The sequence below is a fragment of the Convolutriloba macropyga genome, chromosome 1 (genome assembly GCF_964194025.1).
Source record: "Convolutriloba macropyga chromosome 1, txConMacr16.3, whole genome shotgun sequence".
NCBI lineage: Eukaryota > Metazoa > Xenacoelomorpha > Acoela > Convolutidae > Convolutriloba > Convolutriloba macropyga.
Window position 1 is genome coordinate 21,686,045 of NC_134468.1, and position 21,051 is coordinate 21,707,095.

General features: G+C 34.2%; 1 protein-coding gene across 1 annotated transcript in view; it reads left to right on the forward strand.

The window, feature by feature from the left end:
• LOC142336434 (adhesion G protein-coupled receptor A3-like) overlaps positions 1-18,823 on the forward strand; it is a 34,791-nt gene extending 15,968 nt beyond the window's left edge. The window contains exons 4-10 of the mRNA XM_075385269.1: positions 2,138-2,209; positions 11,618-11,689; positions 12,019-12,179; positions 14,816-15,109; positions 15,565-15,893; positions 16,972-17,148; positions 18,386-18,823. Coding sequence (XP_075241384.1) covers positions 2,138-2,209; positions 11,618-11,689; positions 12,019-12,179; positions 14,816-15,109; positions 15,565-15,893; positions 16,972-17,148; positions 18,386-18,799 — 1,519 coding nt within the window. The 3' untranslated portion in view covers positions 18,800-18,823. The remainder of the gene's footprint in view (positions 1-2,137; positions 2,210-11,617; positions 11,690-12,018; positions 12,180-14,815; positions 15,110-15,564; positions 15,894-16,971; positions 17,149-18,385) is intronic.
• Positions 18,824-21,051: the final 2,228 nt, after the last annotated feature.

Genomic DNA, 21,051 nt, shown 5'->3' on the forward strand with positions numbered 1-21,051 from the left:
AAAAACTGTTGAGGAAAAAGAATGCTTAAGATAATTAAGATAAATTTTAAAAATCGATTTAGGATCTCAAAATCATTATGATAAAACTACTCGACATCGTTAAGATAAATTGATTTTCTCGAAAATAAAATATTGTCGAATAGTTCCGAGAATACTCTAAGCTCTTGAGCTGAGATTTCTGATAATAATTGTTTACAAAAACCTATTAAGCAAAAAATCGATCCCATTAAAAATTTCTACCTTAAAAGAGTACCTAAACAAAGCCACTTAACTTTCCCAGAAATTTCACTTTCTTGCAAAATTTTGCAAAACTTCAAGATCTTGTCAATGACTTTATGGTTTAAGCTTCCTCTCTGGCTGGGGGTTTAGAAGAGGAAATTGCTCCAGTTTGAGAGCTGTTGAGCCTATTTCATCAATTGTTTTTGTTTTTCGCGCGCGGTTGTTGTTTTTTCCTGCAGTTGTTGCGTTGTGTTGTTTCTTCTTTCTCTCTTCCTTGCTTGTACGTTGCATCTGTCTGTCAGAAGAAATAAGCGCCAAATGGCACAAAGCAGACACGGGATTTCCTTCTGGATTGAAATGAACAAATCCTTTTTTATGACTTGCAGCACTGTCACGTATAACAACACAACAAAACACCATCCCAATCAATCAATTTAATTTAACTGTGCCAGCTCCGCTTTTGTCATATGTTGAATGCTATACACACTAGTAATAACTAAATTTTTGCGCTGTTTTAAAACAGTCACCACCACCGAACAAAGAGAGCCATACAAGGCCCTTTGTCTGAAAACAACACGGCAATCACGCCAATAAACAAAACTGAGCAGAATATAAACAAACAAAAACAATGCCAAATCAAATGGAAAAGATTACAGGTTTATTAATAACGCTTTGCAACGTCACAATTAGAGTTCATTGAATTTTCACTCTGTGAGAAAATGCCAGCAAAAATTTAATTGCAAAAATTTTTGAATGGAAATCTATGTAATAAGCTAAAAAGTTTAACCTCTTTGTGGGATTTAAAGTTTAAAGTTTGAAAAAAGCAATGAACTTTCTCTTTAACAGTTCAATTCAACATTTGTTACTGATTATCATTTAAATCAAGATATAAACTCCTTTTTTGTTCACTGAAAAAAAGTGTGAAAAATTGTTGAATGGAAATTAGTTAAGTTCAAGATAATTAAAAAGAAAAATTTGAAAACTTTTTGGGAGAGATGAAGTTTCAATTTTACAAAAAAAATGATCACTCCGTCCACTTGATTTCCATTTTTTCTGAACTTTAATCATTTCGAGCTTGAAAGTTCTTTTGTGAATGATAACTTTTGATCCGCTTTTTATTGGGAGCATGCGATCAAATCCTTAAAGAGTTCGTTCACATTTACCTTCGCAAGTAGCTGATACCCTTGCTATAATACCATAAACCAATAAAGACGTCATGTTTTAATTTAGCCCTAATTTGCACAAGTCATAAAATGGAATCGCCTATTTTGTGATACAGCTGAACACAATGATTGTGAAATGCATACAATGTTAAGACATCTGTTATTATATGTCAAAAGTGGGTTAAGTAACGGAAGGTAAAGGATCTATAACTTGTCTTTAAAAACAGGTGATAGTGTCCAGTTTGTTTATAACTCTCTCCAAATAACAAAAGCCCAATTTCCCTAGAGGAAGGAAATGATGAGACATAATGTTATGTGGATTATGAATATAAAATTCAATGCTTATTATAACTTATCTAGGATTTAAAAAGTGACTATGGAGCAATAATGTTATCCCTAAATTCATATTTCATATTTTAATGGAATATTCCCCAGAGTTAAAAAAAGAGAATAGCTTGAACGATATTTTTGAGTTATGTTGCTATAGAATATGTTCACAGGGTTGATTAAATTTAAAGGTCGCTAAAATGTTTACTTAGAGTACTGAAGTTCGAAATGAGTGGGCTAATGAATTAATATGATATCACTATTTTTTTTTGCAAAATTGCGTTAATATAATAAAACTTAGAATGTCATCAAATCATTAAGCTTTGTTGTGTTCAGGTAATGAAATGTTTGGTTTTCATTTTTTTTTCAATTCATTCACCATTTTTTATTTGTTGTTGTTTATATTTCATTTGTTGTTTATTTTTCAGGGACCTTTCGGGCAATCAGCTGACCTATGTGAAGCGGGAAACCTTTGAAGGTCTGGAGTACTTGGAAAAATTGTAAGTCATCCTTTCTCTTTTGCCTTACTTTTTGAACCAAACTGTTCCCATTTTGTTAAAAACTACGCCCGCCTCCTCCTCTTACCCTAAAGTCAGTAGTCAACTTTACCCAACTATCTGTAATCCATCTATAAGCCACTCCCCTCCCTAATTTTGCCCCTTATCCACCCTGAAGTGGACTATTTGCCCAACTGTGAAAATACTCGCATAATTGAAGAACTGCGACTAGTTATATGTAAAAAGATTTTTAACTTTAAACTTTTTAACTTTTCATTGTGGATGAAATCAGAGGGAATAATTCACGTGTTTTTTTCTGATTAACTTTGCATGTTTGTTCTCTGGACTATTTTTGGACTGCTTGTGAAAGGAATGACTTGTGAAAAAACAAGTGGGAAAAAGTTTTGAGGCCGTATTTACTCTATCAAATGGGTGGGCAGTATTAGCGGAGCCATTTGGGAAGATTACGCCCACTTTGGCACGTGTGTTTGCATTCCAAAATGCAAATTTTAATCCCAATAATTTGCCTCAAAATGTTCACCGATCAAAATGCCGGCCATGCGGTTATATTTGTTGGGTTTTTGTGGAAATGCTGCGAATGCTGGTTCAAGTCGCAACCCCTTTGCGGCTCATCAGGAAGTGAGTGTAGGGCAGCTATGGTTATAGCTTAGACTCAATTTTTGCATCTTTTCTATTTGCCCCCCCCCCCCCCCGTTTATAGATTTTATTTTGTAAGAGGGGGTATAACATAACGCTGTGAGAGAGGGGCGATAACGGAATAGGAAAATGCACCACTTTTTAGCTAGAGAGGAAATTTATTACGTGAATGTTTTTTGAAACGTGCAATTTTGAAAGAGAACATGAGTTTAAGTAATTACATGCTCACGATCTCGTTTTTTGTCCATGTTTTTTTTTGTAATTATTTGTGCAGCGCTAGAAATAATTCATTCGCATTCTTTCATTCATTTGTTTAGGCAATGCGAAATTGACAAAAATTGGTTCACGTACATTTACAGATATTTAATGAACATAAAAGGAACCCACGTAGGGTGCTGACTTCTTAAACTTTTGTTTTTGCGTTTACACTTAATAAATTATACAACTTAGTCTACTTGAGACCCCATCTTATAAAAACGTCATGCTGTTCTCAAATTGGGTTTGAGAAATATGCTTGGCCTAATTATTGTGTCTTCGAAATTCAATAGCTTGACCCAAATGCGCACCCTTGACTTCCTGACCCAAATTATCCATAAAACATCTCTTGTATACCCTACTTTCGTGTACAATGGTTAAGGAAAACCAATACCTGGTCTATAATGTCCGTGAATAGACCCCATTAACAACAAAACAACATTACTAGCGTCTACCGGTACCAAATTTTGCGAGTAAGTTTACTAAACCACATTTCACTTTTCCTTTCTTAATACATTGTAGGTGTGAAACGTACTTACAAATTTCGAGGATGAAAATGGAAAGTTCAGTCAGTGTTTTTCACCTTTAAACTCAAAGTTTTAAACTTTTTGCGGAAGCGCATTCCACAAAGAATTGTGTGGCAGATTAATTGCTGTACAATCCCTCATTTTAGTAATCTTAAAACATTAAATCGTAAAGGCATAAAAATTTTGTGAAATATCCTTACCGTCGAATGTAACTATAATCATATTGGGCGTCAAAAAAACGGTGGGAAGGGCGAGCCAAATTCTTAGTAATTAGTTTCTGTTTTGGTATCAGTAGACGCTAGTTATGAAGTTCTATCGTTTATAACATCGCCCAACAACTTGTTCTCAACAAAAATTGTCCTTAAGCGAAATAAGAAGCACGCTAACATTATACGTTAGAGATGTACAAGTAATACAACGTGACCAGTTGGAGATAAAATCGGAATAAAAAATTGAAAATTGGAATAAAAAATTGGAATAAAAAATTGAAAAAATTGAGAACTGGTGAAATTGTTAAATAATGATATAGTTTTTGACCTTTAGTTAGAAATAATTTTTATGAAATGTCACTGATGAACTCGCCAAGAACACATTTTCGTCAGATGTTCAATAATTCGACTACAAATTAGCAGTCGCTATTACACGCATGTTTTAACAAATTCAATCGGATAATTTAATCCCATGTTTGGTTGTGATAGTTTTACATCAAAACCCACGGGCCGCTGAGGCATAGTCATGGCCATAAACTACGTTAAAACATACGTATAAAAGCGACTGCTTATTTGTAGTCAGATTATTTAATGAAAATGTCAAAATACATTGGTTATAATATTGTGTTGACACTAAAAACAGCTATCATTTTGTCTGAGTCTAGTTTTAACTCTGAGTCTAATTGTCGATAAAATTTATATTTTTATCTGTGGTAATGAGAAAAATCGTGGAGTAAAGAGAAAAATTTTGATGGCTTGGATCAATTGTTGTGCAGTTTTTAATTTCGTTTTGTTCTCAAGCGTCCGCTCACTAAGTTTCCTAACTCCGTTTTTAATGAGTCTGAGTGCTATTCGTCAGATTTGCGCTTGGTTTTGTTTCACTTTAACTTTAACTTGGCGCTTTTTTATTAGAAAAAATAAAGATTCAGTTTTTCCCAGGATTTTGGTTTTTTCTTCTCCACCGTTAACATTTGTTTAAAATTTAGGGTTTTAAGTTAAATTGTTACGGCTTTGAAAAATGTCTTTGTCATCAGTTGGCGGGCGGAAAATCTTTAATGAAAAATTGTAGAAAAAATGATATATACTTAATTTCTTGACCCCCTGCTTACTTTAGATCTAGAATTCATTAAAATATCAAGAACAACAAGAATTCATTAAAATATCTATTTCGTAATTATCTTTTTCAACAAAAAATCATCTGTTTAATAATTAGGACCGTTAAACATGGTTCAAAATTACTTCCTAAGAACAAGAAGTTTTAATACGTTGTGGTAAATTACTCTTTTTTTGTTGATCATGTTTAAGTGCATTAGGTGGTCAATGTCAGAAAAGGCAAATTTCCATAAGGTTTTGCTTCTTGTTTAAATGAGTAAATATACTTTGTACCAATTTTCACTTTTCATATATTATTTTCCACGGCGGAAAATAGTTACGCAAAACGTGAAAATAAGTGAAAATAAGTAATATGGTAACTAATAGCATAACTTAAATCATACAAAAAGCTTACAATTCGTAACTAGTTTTCACGGATAAAGATAAACCAATTCCACGATTTTGAGCATCTATTTATTCTAATACTTTTTTGCTCAAATTTTGTTAGCAAGTACTTGAGACTATTTTCAGAGACCTAATTGTTCTAGCGAACAATGCTGTGGGTAATTGTAAAACCACTAATCGTCTTTTGAATCCCAATTTGAATTGAGAGGTTCATTTTTGAAGTTAATCACCAATAAGGATTTCTGGATCTTTTCCGCTAGCGCCCCCCCCCCCCAGTCCTATATAGCCGAAGTTTAGGCACCCCCCAAAAATTAATGTTTTGCTCCCTTCTGAAAAGTTTATTTATTTTCATAATATCGTTCCTAGTATAGTACATCAACAACCATATATGTAGCAGTTTTCAAGAAAGTTATAGTTTTTAACCCCTTTACAAAGCTCGTAATTACTAAAAATGCAATAACAACAAGTTTTTGGTTGATGCTTACATTATAAGCAGTGACTTATTTCTATACACATATTATTTTCAAACCTCCGCTCTAATAGTATTTTCTAAATGCCTATTCATACGTATACATAGGTAATAACTCAAATGTATACATAATGTTTAAACATATACAAATGGGGGGTGCCTAATTTACTGGGGGGGCGCTAGCGGAAAAGATCCGGATTTCCATTATTTCGCTTGGCTGGTCAATATTTTGATTATTAGATACTTCAACGGTAGAAAAGGTAAAGGTGATGCGTGGAAACTATTGACTGTTTGCGTAAAAATTATTTAAGAAGTATTGTTCATAGTTTTCTCACTAGCCCCAAAACACTCATTGTGAAATATGAGTACACATAAATCCAATTTTGAAATCTAAGTAATTTTCTTAAAAAGAAGTTATATGAATAGAACGTCATGTAAGATCTTTGAACCTTGCATTTAAAAAATTCCTTTAGCAAATATTAACTAGTCACTACTTTCATTGCTGTTTCAAAGAAAACTTGTCAAAGCTTCAAGAGAGGCTCAAAAGTTTTGAATGGCTTAATATTGAATGTTTATGAGAGCAGGGTTCTAGATACGCCACTTCCTGCCAAGGTTGTTTTCAATAGATTTAAGATTTAGAAATATATGTTTGATAGACTATTAATTGTTGATAAATTTTTCAATTGTTACGGCGTCAGGATGCGCTCATTGTTGTGTCCATGTGTCTGTTATGGCTGTCAATGATTGGACAACAATGTAGCTTGTGAAGCATAATTTGTCAGTGTGAAAGAGTGATTGTACGTCTCTTCACGCTCGCCTTCACGCGTGACATTTTCAATAAACGCCATTCGTAGCTGAACAAGCGCAGATTTCTCTCTGTAATAAAAGTGGCAGTTAAACTATCCAGATTGGACAATATTGGCATCTCTTGATTGTATAGAAGCTTCCTTGTGTGAAACATGTAATCTTGTCTTTCTCTCTTTGTTTCCCAATCCCAATTGCAAAGTCGAGAGAGCGACGCTTGATTATTGTGGCTTTATTGTTGTGCAATCGACCGAGCAATCTTCTCAGCTTAAAGTCACAGGCCTCTTTTGTATGTGTGTCTATAGATGAGTGGCTGGCTAATGCGTCAAGGATACTAAACAGTTATTGGCCACAGTTGTTTGTTGTGTCTGTAAGACTACACTTGAACTGCGTCCTTTGCTTAAGTATATCATACAGACAATCAGTTACAATTAAGGGTATAGAAAATCAACTATAGCGTTGGGGGGGGGGTCGCTAAAAGAAAAGTTTTCTAGTTACATCTTGATGAAGCTCTCTTTATGTCATTTAGCAATTTCAGTTCATAATAGCTTTTGAAAGTTCACAATTGTGCTCAATGAAATCTCTGCAAAATACTCACCAATCAAGATTTCCGTGATACTTCCTTTATTGTGAACATGAACTTCAATTTTTTAAGTACTTGTAACAACAAATGTTGAGACAATTTTAATTTCAATATTAATATTTGAGATATCAAAAGCAACAAGGCGGCTCGTTAATGTGCGTTCGCACATGATGTTCCGACCCGAGCTCATCTACTTTTTTGACTAAAATGTCAACCAAATCAAGAGATAACAAAAATAGATGTTTGAGTTTAAAACAATCGTTACACATTCTATCTACTAATTGAATTACTAATGCCATGCTTCATTACAGCACCAACGTGACCTGACATTGAAGAGACTAGAAAAAAAATAGCACCAACAAAATTTTGGCGGCAAAAAATGAATATCTAAATTTAAAAGCACCTGGTAACAACGTCAAAATGCAGTCAGATAAAACCTTAACTACACAAGTTTACCTTTTACTAACTATACAGCAGATGAAAAGTTTTCTTAACGAGACTAGGTAACAAGCCGACAAAAAGAACGAACAGTGAGGCGAAACTTAAAAATTAATCAACATTTTTTGCACCAAGAAAATTCAAAAATCTTAAAAAACATTGGTTTTTAATAAAAAAATCCTTGATAAATTACTAAAAAGTCATTACAAAACCAAAAGCACCCGTCTGTGGTCAGACTATGCCATAGAAACAAACTAAAGAGAAACTCAAAAAATTACAAACGATTTGCGAAAACACAAACCTTTGCTACCATTAAAATCAATACCTATCATCTGAATATGTATTTTTAATTCAGTTGTTATTTCTGCTATTTCAGTTGAAGGATTTATACTGAAAGATTAAATAAGTTTACTTGGGCCACATTTAAAAACCATTGGGATCTGTTATTACGCGATTGTTCTGAAGGAAGAGAAAAAGAAACGCAAAAAATGGCCATTCAATAAACGTTCAGAAAAACGAAACAACAGTGGCATATAATATCAATATATATGTTATTTCTTGAAATACACGAAATTCGATGGGACATCTGATTGATGAATAGAAGTTAAATTTGACGAAAGGAACCTATTCGCTATATACTGAATGTTTCGAGCAACATCATTCATTCAGTCCTCAATTACAAGCCTATGAGATCTGTGAGCAATTTACGGCTACCTAAAGAACAAAAACAGCGAATTCAGGAAAAAAAATTGAGCGACAAAAGGGTCGAAGGCATTAAAAAAATGAACTTTTCACTAAACACTCTTCAATTTTAAATTAATTTTTCAGGAGCAATGGGAAAACCTTTTTTATCAATATAATTTCAAAAAATCAACAAATATAAACAAATACATTAGACGCACGAAAATTGCGGGAAAACACGTATTATCAACGCCATTAAATTCATTAGCCTTCAACGGAAGCCAGTATATACAATAAATGATGCCTCGAGGGGACAATAAGTTTTTTTGCCAATCGTATTTCATCAATAAGACCTTACAACAAGTTAATGACTATGAAAACAACAACAGAGAGAGGCAAAAACCACAAATTCAGTAGAAAAGTGCCTGAAGAAAATGTCGAAGCAACTCAAATCATAAGCTCTTCCCTGAAAACTTTATTTATGATCCGTTGAACTTCTTCCCTAAACCAATAGGGACTCTCAGCAGTAAGATGATGTGATAAGATTTCAAAAGGATCGAAAAACAAAATAAAGTACCCAAAAAAAATATGAATTCTCGTGGCATTGATGTTTTAAAACTAATAGGTAGAAGATAAAACCGCTAACCAGATTAATTTTGGCTATAGTAGAACGGAAATGGATTCTGTTAGAACCAACAATGACCAAGAGTATTCACGAAAAAAAATTAGGAATGGTTGAATTTCAAAAAAGTTTCGAAAAATTATTTTTAAACCCTTAACAGCCAGTAAACTCAATCTTTCATCGGAGCTCAATGACGATGCTCAGATATAACCCATAGAGAGGAAAATGATGTCCGTCATGCATAGATAGTTAAAAAGACATCACAATAAGTCTTATGACAGAAAACAATAACAAAAACAGCAAAAACTAAAATTCAGTAGAAAAATGCGAGAAGAAAGTGTCGAAGACAATTAAACCATTAGCTATTCTCTGAAAACTTTCTGTGTGATCCACTGAACGTCCTCTCTAAGCCAATTGGATTACAATAATCTTTGGATAATGTGATAAAGAGTTCAAAAGTGACCAATAATTCAAAAAATCCAAAAAAAAAATTTAAAAAAATTGAAATCTTTGTCATTGAAGTCATATAACCAATAGCTAGAAGATAAAACAGCTAAACAGAATATTTTTAGTTGCAGTAAAAAACAAGTGGGTCCAGTCAATACTGAAACTCACTAACAGTTCAAGAAAAATTTAGGAATTGTTATTGTTCAAATAAAATTTTCGAAAAACGATTTTTATTTTAACAGACATTAAATTCAATAGCTTTCAACGGAAGTCAATAAAAACGCTCAAAGATGCCCCGGTGGCAGTACATTTATGTTTGTCATGCATAGGTATTCATTATGAGATCACAGTAAGTATAATGACTATTAAAACAACAAAAAAAAACAGGAGAAAACCAAAAAATCAGTAGAAAAGTGCAAGAAGAACGTGTCGAAGCCATTTAAACCATAAATTTTTGTTTAAAATTTTAATTGGTCATCCACAGAACATCGTTTTTAAGCTAATGGGAACTGTCAATATTTGGATAATGTGATAAGATTTCAAAAGTAACCAATAATACGTAAAAATCCAAAAAAAATTTTAAAAAATTGAAATTTTTTGTCATTGAAGTCATATAACCAATAGATAGAAGATAAAACCGCTAACCAGTTTAATTTTGGTTGCAGTAGGAAGAAAGAGGGTGCTCTCACCCCTGGACTGACTTACAATTCACTATAATAAGATTATGATTCTTTAATATTCAAAAAAAAATTCGAAAAATTATTTTTTAAGTCTTAACAGCCATTAGCCGCCCCCTCAATGAAATAGACATGTTCACTTAATGCTCATTATGGAACATATTGCACTGTTAGTCAATGAATCCCTACCATAGGACTCCATAAAAATAGTAAAACTTCAAAAAGAAATTCAAAATTTCATTCAAAATTACGAAAACTCAGAATCGAAGCCAAAAAAAAACATGAGCAATTCCTTGAAAACGACGTTTTTTGTTCATTGCGCTTCATTCGACTATAAAGGAGTTTTGTCATTAATAGAACGTCGATATAAAATGTGACTTGTCTCTAGGTGACTTAAAAAAGCAAAAAAGAGAAAAGTTTTATTAAAAAAAGGGCTCTCAATTAGAGTTCGATTTTTTTTGATAGTGAACTTCCCTATGAGACCAGAACTAGTCTTTCTATCGCCTTGCATTCAACTTTTACGAACTCAAAATTTATTCTTTTTATAGAAATTTGAATTAATGTTTTCGTAAAAAAGATCTTAGTTTGAAGAAAATTGTACTAAAAGTGAACAATCATGCTAAAGATCCCATTGTTCACACAAAACTTCAATCCTCGATAACTCCTCGAAAAAAACGAAATTCAAAAAAATCTTTTTACTTTTGAATTCTACGCTGGACCAGCTTTTTAATGATACCACTCACATTTCTCTACGACGAATATATCGATCGGCCAAAATTCACTGAACAAAAAAAAACCCATTTGAGTATATAGTTCCTTCCCCCACAAGTGGGGTCGGAACAATTACTAAATTGCCGCAGAGGACCAAACTAGACCACAGAAATAAGTAAATGCTGCTTAAAAGTACAAACTATTCTTGTTCTCCCGGGGATCATTTTCAGGGTTTTATTAATTTTTTATAAATGCTCGGCGTCTATTTGACTTACAGACTGGCTGGCAAATCTTACAAGCACTTTATTGTCTCAGAGAGCCAGCTAAGTTTGGCTCAATAAGTCTGCCAGATTTTTCCAGACCAAAGAGTTTTTACAATATAGTACAAAAGGGAGTTTTTTTAAAGTGAAAAGCTGCTTTTTGAAAAGGGATGTAGCAAATATCAAACAGAAATTGTTATTGCTTTTTGTAAAGATTAGTAACTCCGCTGATCAGAAGATCAAAAAAATTATTTTTCGTTGAGACAAAGAGAAGTGTTTTGCGCGACATTAATAGAAGACATATTTGTTATCATTTTCTTGCAAGTAATAAAGAATGAGTAATAAGTAGACATCTTTTTGTTACATGAAGATGTGAGTAGATAATTTATCTGTTCCAATATCGGCATTTTACAATCTTTTTCTTTTCAATCCTAGCGTATCTTACTCCTTTCCTCGCTCATCTGTTAATCATAGGTTCAAAATGGCTGTCAAGTTTCTTATTGTAAGAATGAATGAATTACTGAAAGGGTGGTAAATTGACCAGATTTGACCTCTTTGTGTCTGTCTGTTTCAGGAACCTGTCGAACAACTACATGTGGACATATGACCCCGATGTACTCAAGTACCTGCCCAGCCTCAGAATCCTGTAAGTTCTGTCATGTGACACAAAACTAACCGATTTAGTCTTATATATGTCTGTTTATTTTGAAACGAGTTTTTCCTAATTAGCCCGTAAGATGGTTTTTGAGGGTCTAGGAATTGAATCCCCACGAAAAAAAATCTATTTCTAGTTAAGGAATTAAGGAAAATGAGAATCATCCCTGAATTAAAAGAATTGACACTTGCTTGTTAAATTCAACGAATTATTTTAGTTAACACGCCCCAGCTCTTTAATTAAAAAATTAATCCATTCAACCCATTAATAACTGGATGTGGCAAAAATCAGAAATCTAATATACACTTGTGTGCTTGCAGTGACGTAGGCTCTGCTGAGTTGGCTTGTGACTCGGGTACAAAAGGACTCAGAAGGTATACGGAGGAGAACTTGATCACGATTCCCCCACATGTCACCTGCCAGAGCCCCGAGGAGTTAAAGGGACGCCCGTTTGCCCAAGTACCCACCAAGGAGTTTCGAAGTAAGTTCCCGAGTCGGGTTCAGATGTTTATCTATCAAGATCTCCTTTTCGAGAATTCAGAACAAGTCATGCATGAGACAAAAACGTGACGATGCTCTTCTGGTTTTAAATATAGCGATCCAATTTTTTAACATTTTTGTATAATGTCGATTATTTCCGTTATTTTTTAATAATTTTTTCGTCATGTAAGCCAAAAACTATTAGAAAATTCAGATGTTTTTGTTCATCAGCAGCTTCGATTTGGGTTTTTTACTTTTGAAAAATAATAACAGTTTTGGAACTAAAATTAAGTTTTACTGATTGTCGAAAAGGGGTGCAATTTTCCGGTTTTTTATTAGTATTTTTCTCGACCCGTCAGCTGTTATAATCAGGTTTTATCGACGCTGTTCAATTTTCAAACTTGTCAGTTTCTGCTGTTTTCTAACTGTTCCCAGGTCGACAGGACGCCAAATAAGTGTGAACAGAAGATTTTGAAATTGGCCAAAAAGTGACACTTATATAATACAGGACGTTTTCCTTGTCATTTAACAATTTGCTCTAATTTAACCATCAGCTCAAGTAATTTTGGTGACATAAGTGAAATATCTGAAGAGCCTTCTCGAATCAACGGCGACATTTTCCTGTCATTTTTCAATTACATCAAGTGCGTCTTAGAGGAATTAGAGCAAGTGTGTGTTTTGATTAGTCTTAGTTTTGTTCTGTACGCTTCGTGCTTTGTACATTTATGAAGCACAATGATGAAAATGTTATAAGTATGAAAGTGAAGTGATTAATTTTCTGTCAGTTTCAAGTGGTCAATTTAATCATCTTGGCTTCGGTGTAATTGCGTGAACAATGAAAACAAACGAAGTTTCAATCATAAATGACGTTTTAAAGTGCACAGGTGACACACACGTGAACTCTCGGAGTTTTCACTCACTTTTCATATTATACTTTTGCTCATAGGTACATATACATGCATACAATCATACACTCCCCATGTAGTTGATTAGAAGGCCCAAGTTAGCCGTGTCTGAAAGTTGGTTACCAATTGTCAGTAACCATATGTGGTATCATTACAAAGAGTTGCCATAATGGCTTTCGTTCTTGCTATGGACTTTGGAGAGGTCCTTACTGCTAAGGACATTATAAACATGTCTATCTTTATGTCGTGCCACGTTGAGTCGATGAGTGCGACTTTGACTGTGACATGCATGACCTTGACTTGTGGGTTCCAGCCACAACACACAACTCTAATATATCCACAATGATATAAAAACTAAAAATAACACGTGCTCGTGACGATTCTTAAAAATGGGTTGCTAAAATATCACTTTGAGCTAATTTTACTTTTTTATAATTTTCTTTTCGACCGGACAGCTTTTTTTGTTAATTAGAACTCTTGTCTATATAATGATCGACAAAACCTACCAAAATTTTATTGTCTTAAATTATTCTGGATAAATCATATGATAATGCATACACCTGTGAAAGATATATATCATTTCAAAGATTTAATATAGGTTTTGTAATATTATTAATGATAAGATATTAATAATTATTCATGTGTAACTAAAAAGATTTTGTACTCAATCTTAGAGCCAGTTTTCAATTTTTTGCATTTTTGGAAAATTTAAGATAGCCATAAGCAAAATATCACAATAAATAGATAAAGGGCAGACAATCAAAAGCAATTTACTTAACAAATGACTAAATTAAAACAGTGCGTACATGAAAACCTTCTACGATTACAATGACATTTAACTGACTAGAATAATTACACCTGAAATTATCAGTACAATTAGAGTTTTTGAATAACTTACGATTTGTCTACGAAAGTAGTGAGATGAAAATATGCGCATATAATAGTCTATTTATTAAATGGTTCTGAAGTAAAACGCAGTTTAAATACCACATGAAGATTGATTTATGAATTTTTTCATGCTCAATTTGAAAGAAAATGAAAAGAGCGTGTATTGTTGTGAAGAATTCACACCGTGTTTCACGCGTCATGTCGTGACTTCCGCTGTGATGATAAGATGTCCCTTTGGGTTGTTGCAAGATGTCCCTGTTAACCTCACAGTTATTTCTGCAGGCCAACCGAAACAATTTATTAGAAAGCGAAGAGCAACCTTCCAAACTCACTCGTAGTTGTAAATTGCAAAAACTGTGTCTGCCTTCAAGGACCAATTTGAACCAACTTTTGTTCACTGATTGTAGAATCTGGTTAGCATAACACTCGAATTGCAGATATCGTGTCTCAATTGAATAAATTTAAATAACGGAATTGCAGCAATAAATCTGAATATCTGAAATGCAAATCTCACGAAGCAGCCTTGATTCCTTAATGAAAGTGTAATTTTCCTCAAAATTACTCAAATACGGATTTTCACATTTTTCCCATCCAAAACGCCACCTTTTTATGATAATTTTAGTGAAGCTCTTTATTGATTACATTTTGTACAATATTGCGTGAAGGGAAAAATGAAGCTCATAATCTAATTCAGAATAGAATATGATAATTCTTATTTTTTATGAAGATTTTGTTAAAAAGAAAACAATTAATTCGACAGAAAATTGAGAAATAACAAGAGTTCTTGATTGAAGAACATGTTAGTTGTGTGATATGAAAATGTGATTCCTGAATTGTTGTTTAGACCACGAATCGAGGTTCCCAGTGTTCCGAATCTCACCTGAAATCCGACAGATTGTCTTTGCAGACGACGAAATGCCCATGAATTGTTCAGTATCAATCAACGCACCCGACATGCAACTTAACTGGCTACACGACAATCAACCAATCACCACTACAGACCCAGGCACTAAATCTGTGAACACTTTTCTATCTGGAATGAATTCACAACAACCGCGTTTCCACGAAACGGTAGTCGAATCCAAGGGAGTGTTGACAAGCATGCTTGTCATTTCTCAACTGAAACAGGAAGATACAGGTTTGTAATAGCTGCACGCAATATTTACGATTAGTTATAAAACACTGGGACGATGGGCTTACATAGCATACCCCCCCCCCACCCCCCCCCCCCCACCACCACCACCACGGCGTCAACGGAAATACAGATCTCCATATATGGTGTCAAAACAGACCCCCAATTTGAGTTGAGTACTCTGTTCTATTAGTAATGTGTGGGTGCAGGATCGAGAATCCACTACTGTATTTCTTATTTTTGAAAAGTTTTTTGTACTTATTTCTTTTTGAACTTATAACTTATTTTGTGTTTATAACGTAAAAAATATATAACTTATTTTTGAAAAAAAGATATTTGAGAACGGGCGACCCAAAAATTTTCACCTAAAATTGTAATCTTTTGGAATTGTACATTTGTAAGTTTGAATACAGTTGTTCCTGGTGGTATCATTTTTTTAATCAATTAAAACAAATTTTTAGGAAAATGGCAGTGCAAAGTGAGAGATTCGGGGGAGGCGGTTACACAACTGAGCGTTGATGTGATGGTGCTAGAGAACAGTGCTGTATTCTGCGCAAAAGAGACAACTCACAGTCCCAAGGGAAACTTCTTCTGGCCCAAAACAGTCGCAGGCTTCACCCACCCACAATATGCATTGTGCCCACATGGAATGAGTGCGGGCTACTCCTCGAGTGCGGGTTTACCGAAAGCGATGCGAACATGCAACCATCTGGGCCAATGGTCCGAAGTGGACGACTCAGCCTGCGCCTTTGAGAACCCAATATCGAGAGACCTTTCCCAACTTGCAAAGGTAAACACAATCACAATAATTATGTCAAAAATTGTTGACATATTTTTGATTATCTAATTTGCATTGTCAATGAAGTCTCTGTTCATCTGTCTTTTATAGACAGTTTTAAATTCCCATAATCTCAATATTTCACTGAATATATACATCATATATCTAATATTTGACGGTACTTGACATTATTGGATATTTGGCCAGTAGACAAAAGTTCATTAATATAAAAGAGCAAACGATTTTGCGACAGATGCTGTTTTGAATTTTTCCGCGGAATAATTAGCAGCTTAGAGTTTTAGTTTCATTTTTGATCTGTTTAAAGACTTGCTGTCAGCGCATAAAATAAGAATCAGATCATTTTTATCGACGTCACTAGTGAATCAGTGATAACAGTGAATTATATTGGTTAAAGTTGTAACTTCCTGGTACTCTCATTTACCAAAATTTTAAAACTAAACTTTGACAGCACCATTTTTAGCACTTCAATAAAAATTCCACCAATACCATGTCGCGCTTTTTTGTTTGTAACAGGTCCAATTTAGGTTTGCTTATGACGATGGCCCAAAAAACTAAGGGACAGTCACCGACCTGAATTTATATAATAGCCGTTACTTATTAACTGAGTGCTTGCATGCAAGATTAAAAAATTAACGTACGAAGTCGGTGGCAGTTCAATCCTCATCATTGAAAAAGCATCAATGATCATTTGAACGAGTCTAAATCTGATCATATGCTCTGGTCTGGATCCGTCTTAAGTTACAAAAAAAAAATTAAGTCCAAAAATGTCTGATCAAAAATTATTTTGAACGAGCACATCTGCCTGGGTAATAATGGGAATTTTAATTAATAAAAGTTTTTCCTGATGTTACAGCTGACCAACATGAACTTAAAAATCTTTTTTTTATATTATAATATGTAGCACCAACGAGGACGCTATAATATCAACTGGCCCTTTTTAAAGTGCATCTTGTAATGGGGTACTCATTCTAAAAATATTCAAATTAAGTGAGTGAAAACAGTTACAGTTCCTATCTTTGAGCAAATGAAAATAATGTACAAAAAATGTATTAATAATTGGATGTTACAGGAACGAATAACGAAAGACAGCTACCTCGAGCAACTGTCTCGTCTGGTGGAGATAACAAAGAAGTCTGCTTTCATTTTCAACATGGAGGACATCAACTTCGTGTCTCAGATTGTGTCAAACGTGTGGACATTTGTGGATGAGGATGACATGAACTTCATAGGAGTCATGCACAACAAAGTATGAGCTTTTCGACACTTTAGTCGATCAATTTTTTAATTGACTTCAAACGAAGTTTGAACCAATTATTGTAGTCGTGTGTCTTTTTTAATGCAAAATGTTTGCGTGACTTTTTTTACTTTTCAGTAACTTTTACGTTTTTCTTAACTTTTACGAGTTTTTCGTGATCTAAATTACTCTCTCCTTCGCAATTTCAACAAGCTATCAAACTCAATTAGAGTTTACTACTAAAAGTTAACTTAGAAGTGCCCTGAAACTGGCTTCATTTCGTTTTTCACTTTAAAACGTATTGGTCGTTCATTAGTATGAAATTACTATGTCATAAGTATTTTATGTCAAGTTATATTTACAAGTTATGATTACTATAAGTTATATGTTGCTTTATAGCATGCTACATACCATCTAGTTATATGGCTATGCGCTGCTGTGGGACGGGGGGGGGGGGCAGAATAGATCCTGTAAAGCAAAGAATCTGAAACCAAACTTCAGACTACATCAGATGCGGAGCATAGATTCTCCAGAATAAGTAATAGATCACGTGGCACTCGTGAAGTACTCTTTGCGGTGTGAAGTGACCGTTCGTTTTTATTGCTTTTTCAACCGAGCGTCTCCGACTGGTATGACAGCTTACCATTCTGTACCTCTCAATACGTCACACGACATGCTTCAACTTAATTGATTGGTCACTTTACAAATCGACCACTATTTCTAAAGAGACACTTCACCCTGTCACCTAAAATGATCCCCTTTCTCAAGCAAACACTTTTGCTTGTCATATTTAATCACTGCGTGAAAATTAAGCTAGGCATTGATCAAAATTGGACAGAAAATATCAGAAACAATATCGCGAAAAATGAAGAACCAATCGGACGCTTTTTCGAAAACGAGATTTTTTTCCCCAATAATCACTAAAGCTCAAGCGTTTTAAGCTTAACTAGCGTATTTTCAAATAGGGCTGCTTAAAGCACAGGTCGCTCTTAAATTAATTCTGTATTCTAAAATGGATTAAAATGAAATCTTTCAAATAATAGCTTCGATTTCCAAACTACTTTATTCTAGGCTTCGGTGCCATTTAGCATAGAGCGTTAGGGAATTAGCAGACTAGAGTATTTTGTTCAAGGATAACCTTGTCGAAGTAAATCTTATAATGTTTCTAGTTGATCAACAGTTTAAGTATGAAAATTATCTTGCTCAATAATTCAGTTTCAGATAAAAACCGTTGTTTTTTTGTTTTTAGATTGCGGACAGTCTATTACATGTGGTCAGCAACCTTCTTTCGACCAACAAAAAACTGCTGACCGGAGCCCAGACTAATTGGAACTCATGTGGTCAAATCATTGATCGACTTCAAAAATTTGCAACTCTTTGTGCAAACATGGCCGACGAAACCTTCGAGTCGATAGCCGAAAACGCTGTTCTGAAAACTCTGAGAATAAATCCTGTTGACCTCGGGCGGTTCCGTCGATCTGGTTTCAATGGGCGAGCTACTGAGGGTCTAAACTGTGCTTTGGTTACCAAACAAACCAACTCAGATGATGGTGAATTGGACCTGAATTCTAATTCGTTCACATCAACCGAAATAGAATGTCAATCGCCCGCTAAAGATTTCCGAGCTTTCATTGAACAGCTTTCGACTGAAAATAAGGTATGATTTGAAATATTTGAAGAAAAAGCAAAGAAAGCTTTTGTGTTTGAATTGTTTGGCACTCAGTTGATTGACAATATTTGTAGCCCAATAAAAATTAAAGAAGAGAATAAAGTTTATTACCATCCTTTCACAAGGTTAATTTCACGCAAGTTAATTTTCAAAAAAAATGTAAACTTCAACACTTTCCTATAAAAATAAAGGTTCTAATAGCATTGGAAATCCGAAAATGGAAACACAATTTCAAAGCATCCCGGACCTAACGCCAAGTCAGTTTCAGTACTGGGCAAGTCTAAATCCAAGTCTTATTTCATTACTGATTCAGAGCTATGATCATGTCACTTTTTACACTTGGCAGTCTAAATCCAAGTCTGGGCTGAGACTTGGCAAGTCTAATCCAAGTCTGATTTAAGCTTGGCAAGTCTAATCCAAGTCTGATTTAAGACTTGGCAATTCTTAATCCAAGTCTGATTTAAGACTTGGCAATTCTTAATCCAAGTCTGATTTAAGACTTGGCAATTCTTAATCCAAGTCTCGGCTAGCCGAAAAAATCGCCTAAAATAGCCGGGAAAACGTCAAAAATAGCCGAAAAAACCGTCAAAAATAGCCGAAAAAAACGTCAGAAATGGCCGAAAAAACGTCCAAAATAGGTCTAAAAAACGTTAGAAATGGCCGAAAAAACGTCCAAAATAGGTCTAAAAAACGTCAAAAATAGCCGAAAAAAACGTCAGAAATGGCCGAAAAAACGTCCAAAATAGGTCTAAAAAACGTCAAAAATAGCCGAAAAAAACGTCAGAAATGGCCGAAAAAACGTCCAAAATAGGTCTAAAAAACGTCAAAAATAGCCGAAAAAAACGTCAGAAATGGCCGAAAAAACGTCCAAAATAGGTCTAAAAAACGTCAAAAATAGCCGAAAAAAACGTCAGAAATGGCCGAAAAAACGTCCAAAATAGGTCTAAAAAACGTCAAAAATAGCCGAAAAAAAACGTCAGAAAGGGCCGAAAAAGCGCCTAAAATAGCCGGGGAAACGTCAAAAACGTCTCAACTTAGTCTAAAAGCTCAGAGAAAATCATGGTCCGTCAACACTCAATTGGCCGCAAGCGACCAAAAAAATACAATAACACCGACAAAATCAAAGAAACATATGAGCATCGTATTGGAAAATAAAGACATCAGAGGACTTAAGAAGAACAAGAAAAATAAAATAGAGGCATCGTATTCGAGATATAAAGGCATCAGAGCTGATTTTTTTTTCGTTTTTGACCCAGAGCAGGAATAATACAATTTTTTATGGCAAGTAAAGTATGAATGGTCGGTTTTTGGGTCAAAACGAAAAAAAAAACAACTTAAGAAGAACAAGAAAAATAAAAGAGGCATCGTATTCGAGATATAAAGGCATCAGAGCTGTTTTTTTTCGCTTTTGACTTTTTTTCTTTCTTTTCGCAAAACCGATCGAAAAAATGTTCTTTTGGCAAAATCGATCGCAAATATCTTCTTTTCGCAAAACCTTCTTTCGATAATATCTTTTCGCAAAATCGATCGCAAATACCTTCATTTCGCAATACCTTCGTTTCGCAAAATCGATCGAAAATACCTTCATTTCGTAAAATCGATCGCAAATATCTTCTTTTCGCAATACCTTCGTTTCGCAAAATCGATCGCAAATACCTTCATTTCGCAATACCTTCTTTCGAAAATATCTTCTTTTCGCAAAATCGATCGCAAATACCTTCATTTCGTAAAATCGATCGCAAATATCTTCTTTTCGCAATACCTTCGTTTCGCAAAATCGATCGCAAAAACTTCTTTCGAAAATATCTTCTTTTCGCAAAATCGATCGAAAATACCTTCATTTCGTAAAATCGATCGCAAATATCTTCTTTTCGCAATACCTTCGTTTCGCAAAATCGATCGCAAATACCTTCATTTCGCAATACCTTCTTTCGAAAATATCTTCTTTTCGCAAAATCGATCGCAAATACCTTCATTTCGTAAAATCGATCGCAAATATCTTCTTTTCGCAATACCTTCGTTTCGCAAAATCGATCGCAAATACCTTCATTTCGCAATACCTTCTTTCGAAAATATCTTCGTTTCGCAAAATCGATTGCAAATACCTTCATTTCGCAAAAACTTCTTTCGAAAATATCTTCTTTTCGCAAAATCGATCGAAAATACCTTCATTTCGTAAAATCGATCGCAAATATCTTCATTTCGCAAAACCTTCTTTCGAAAATATCTTCTTTTCGCAAAATCGA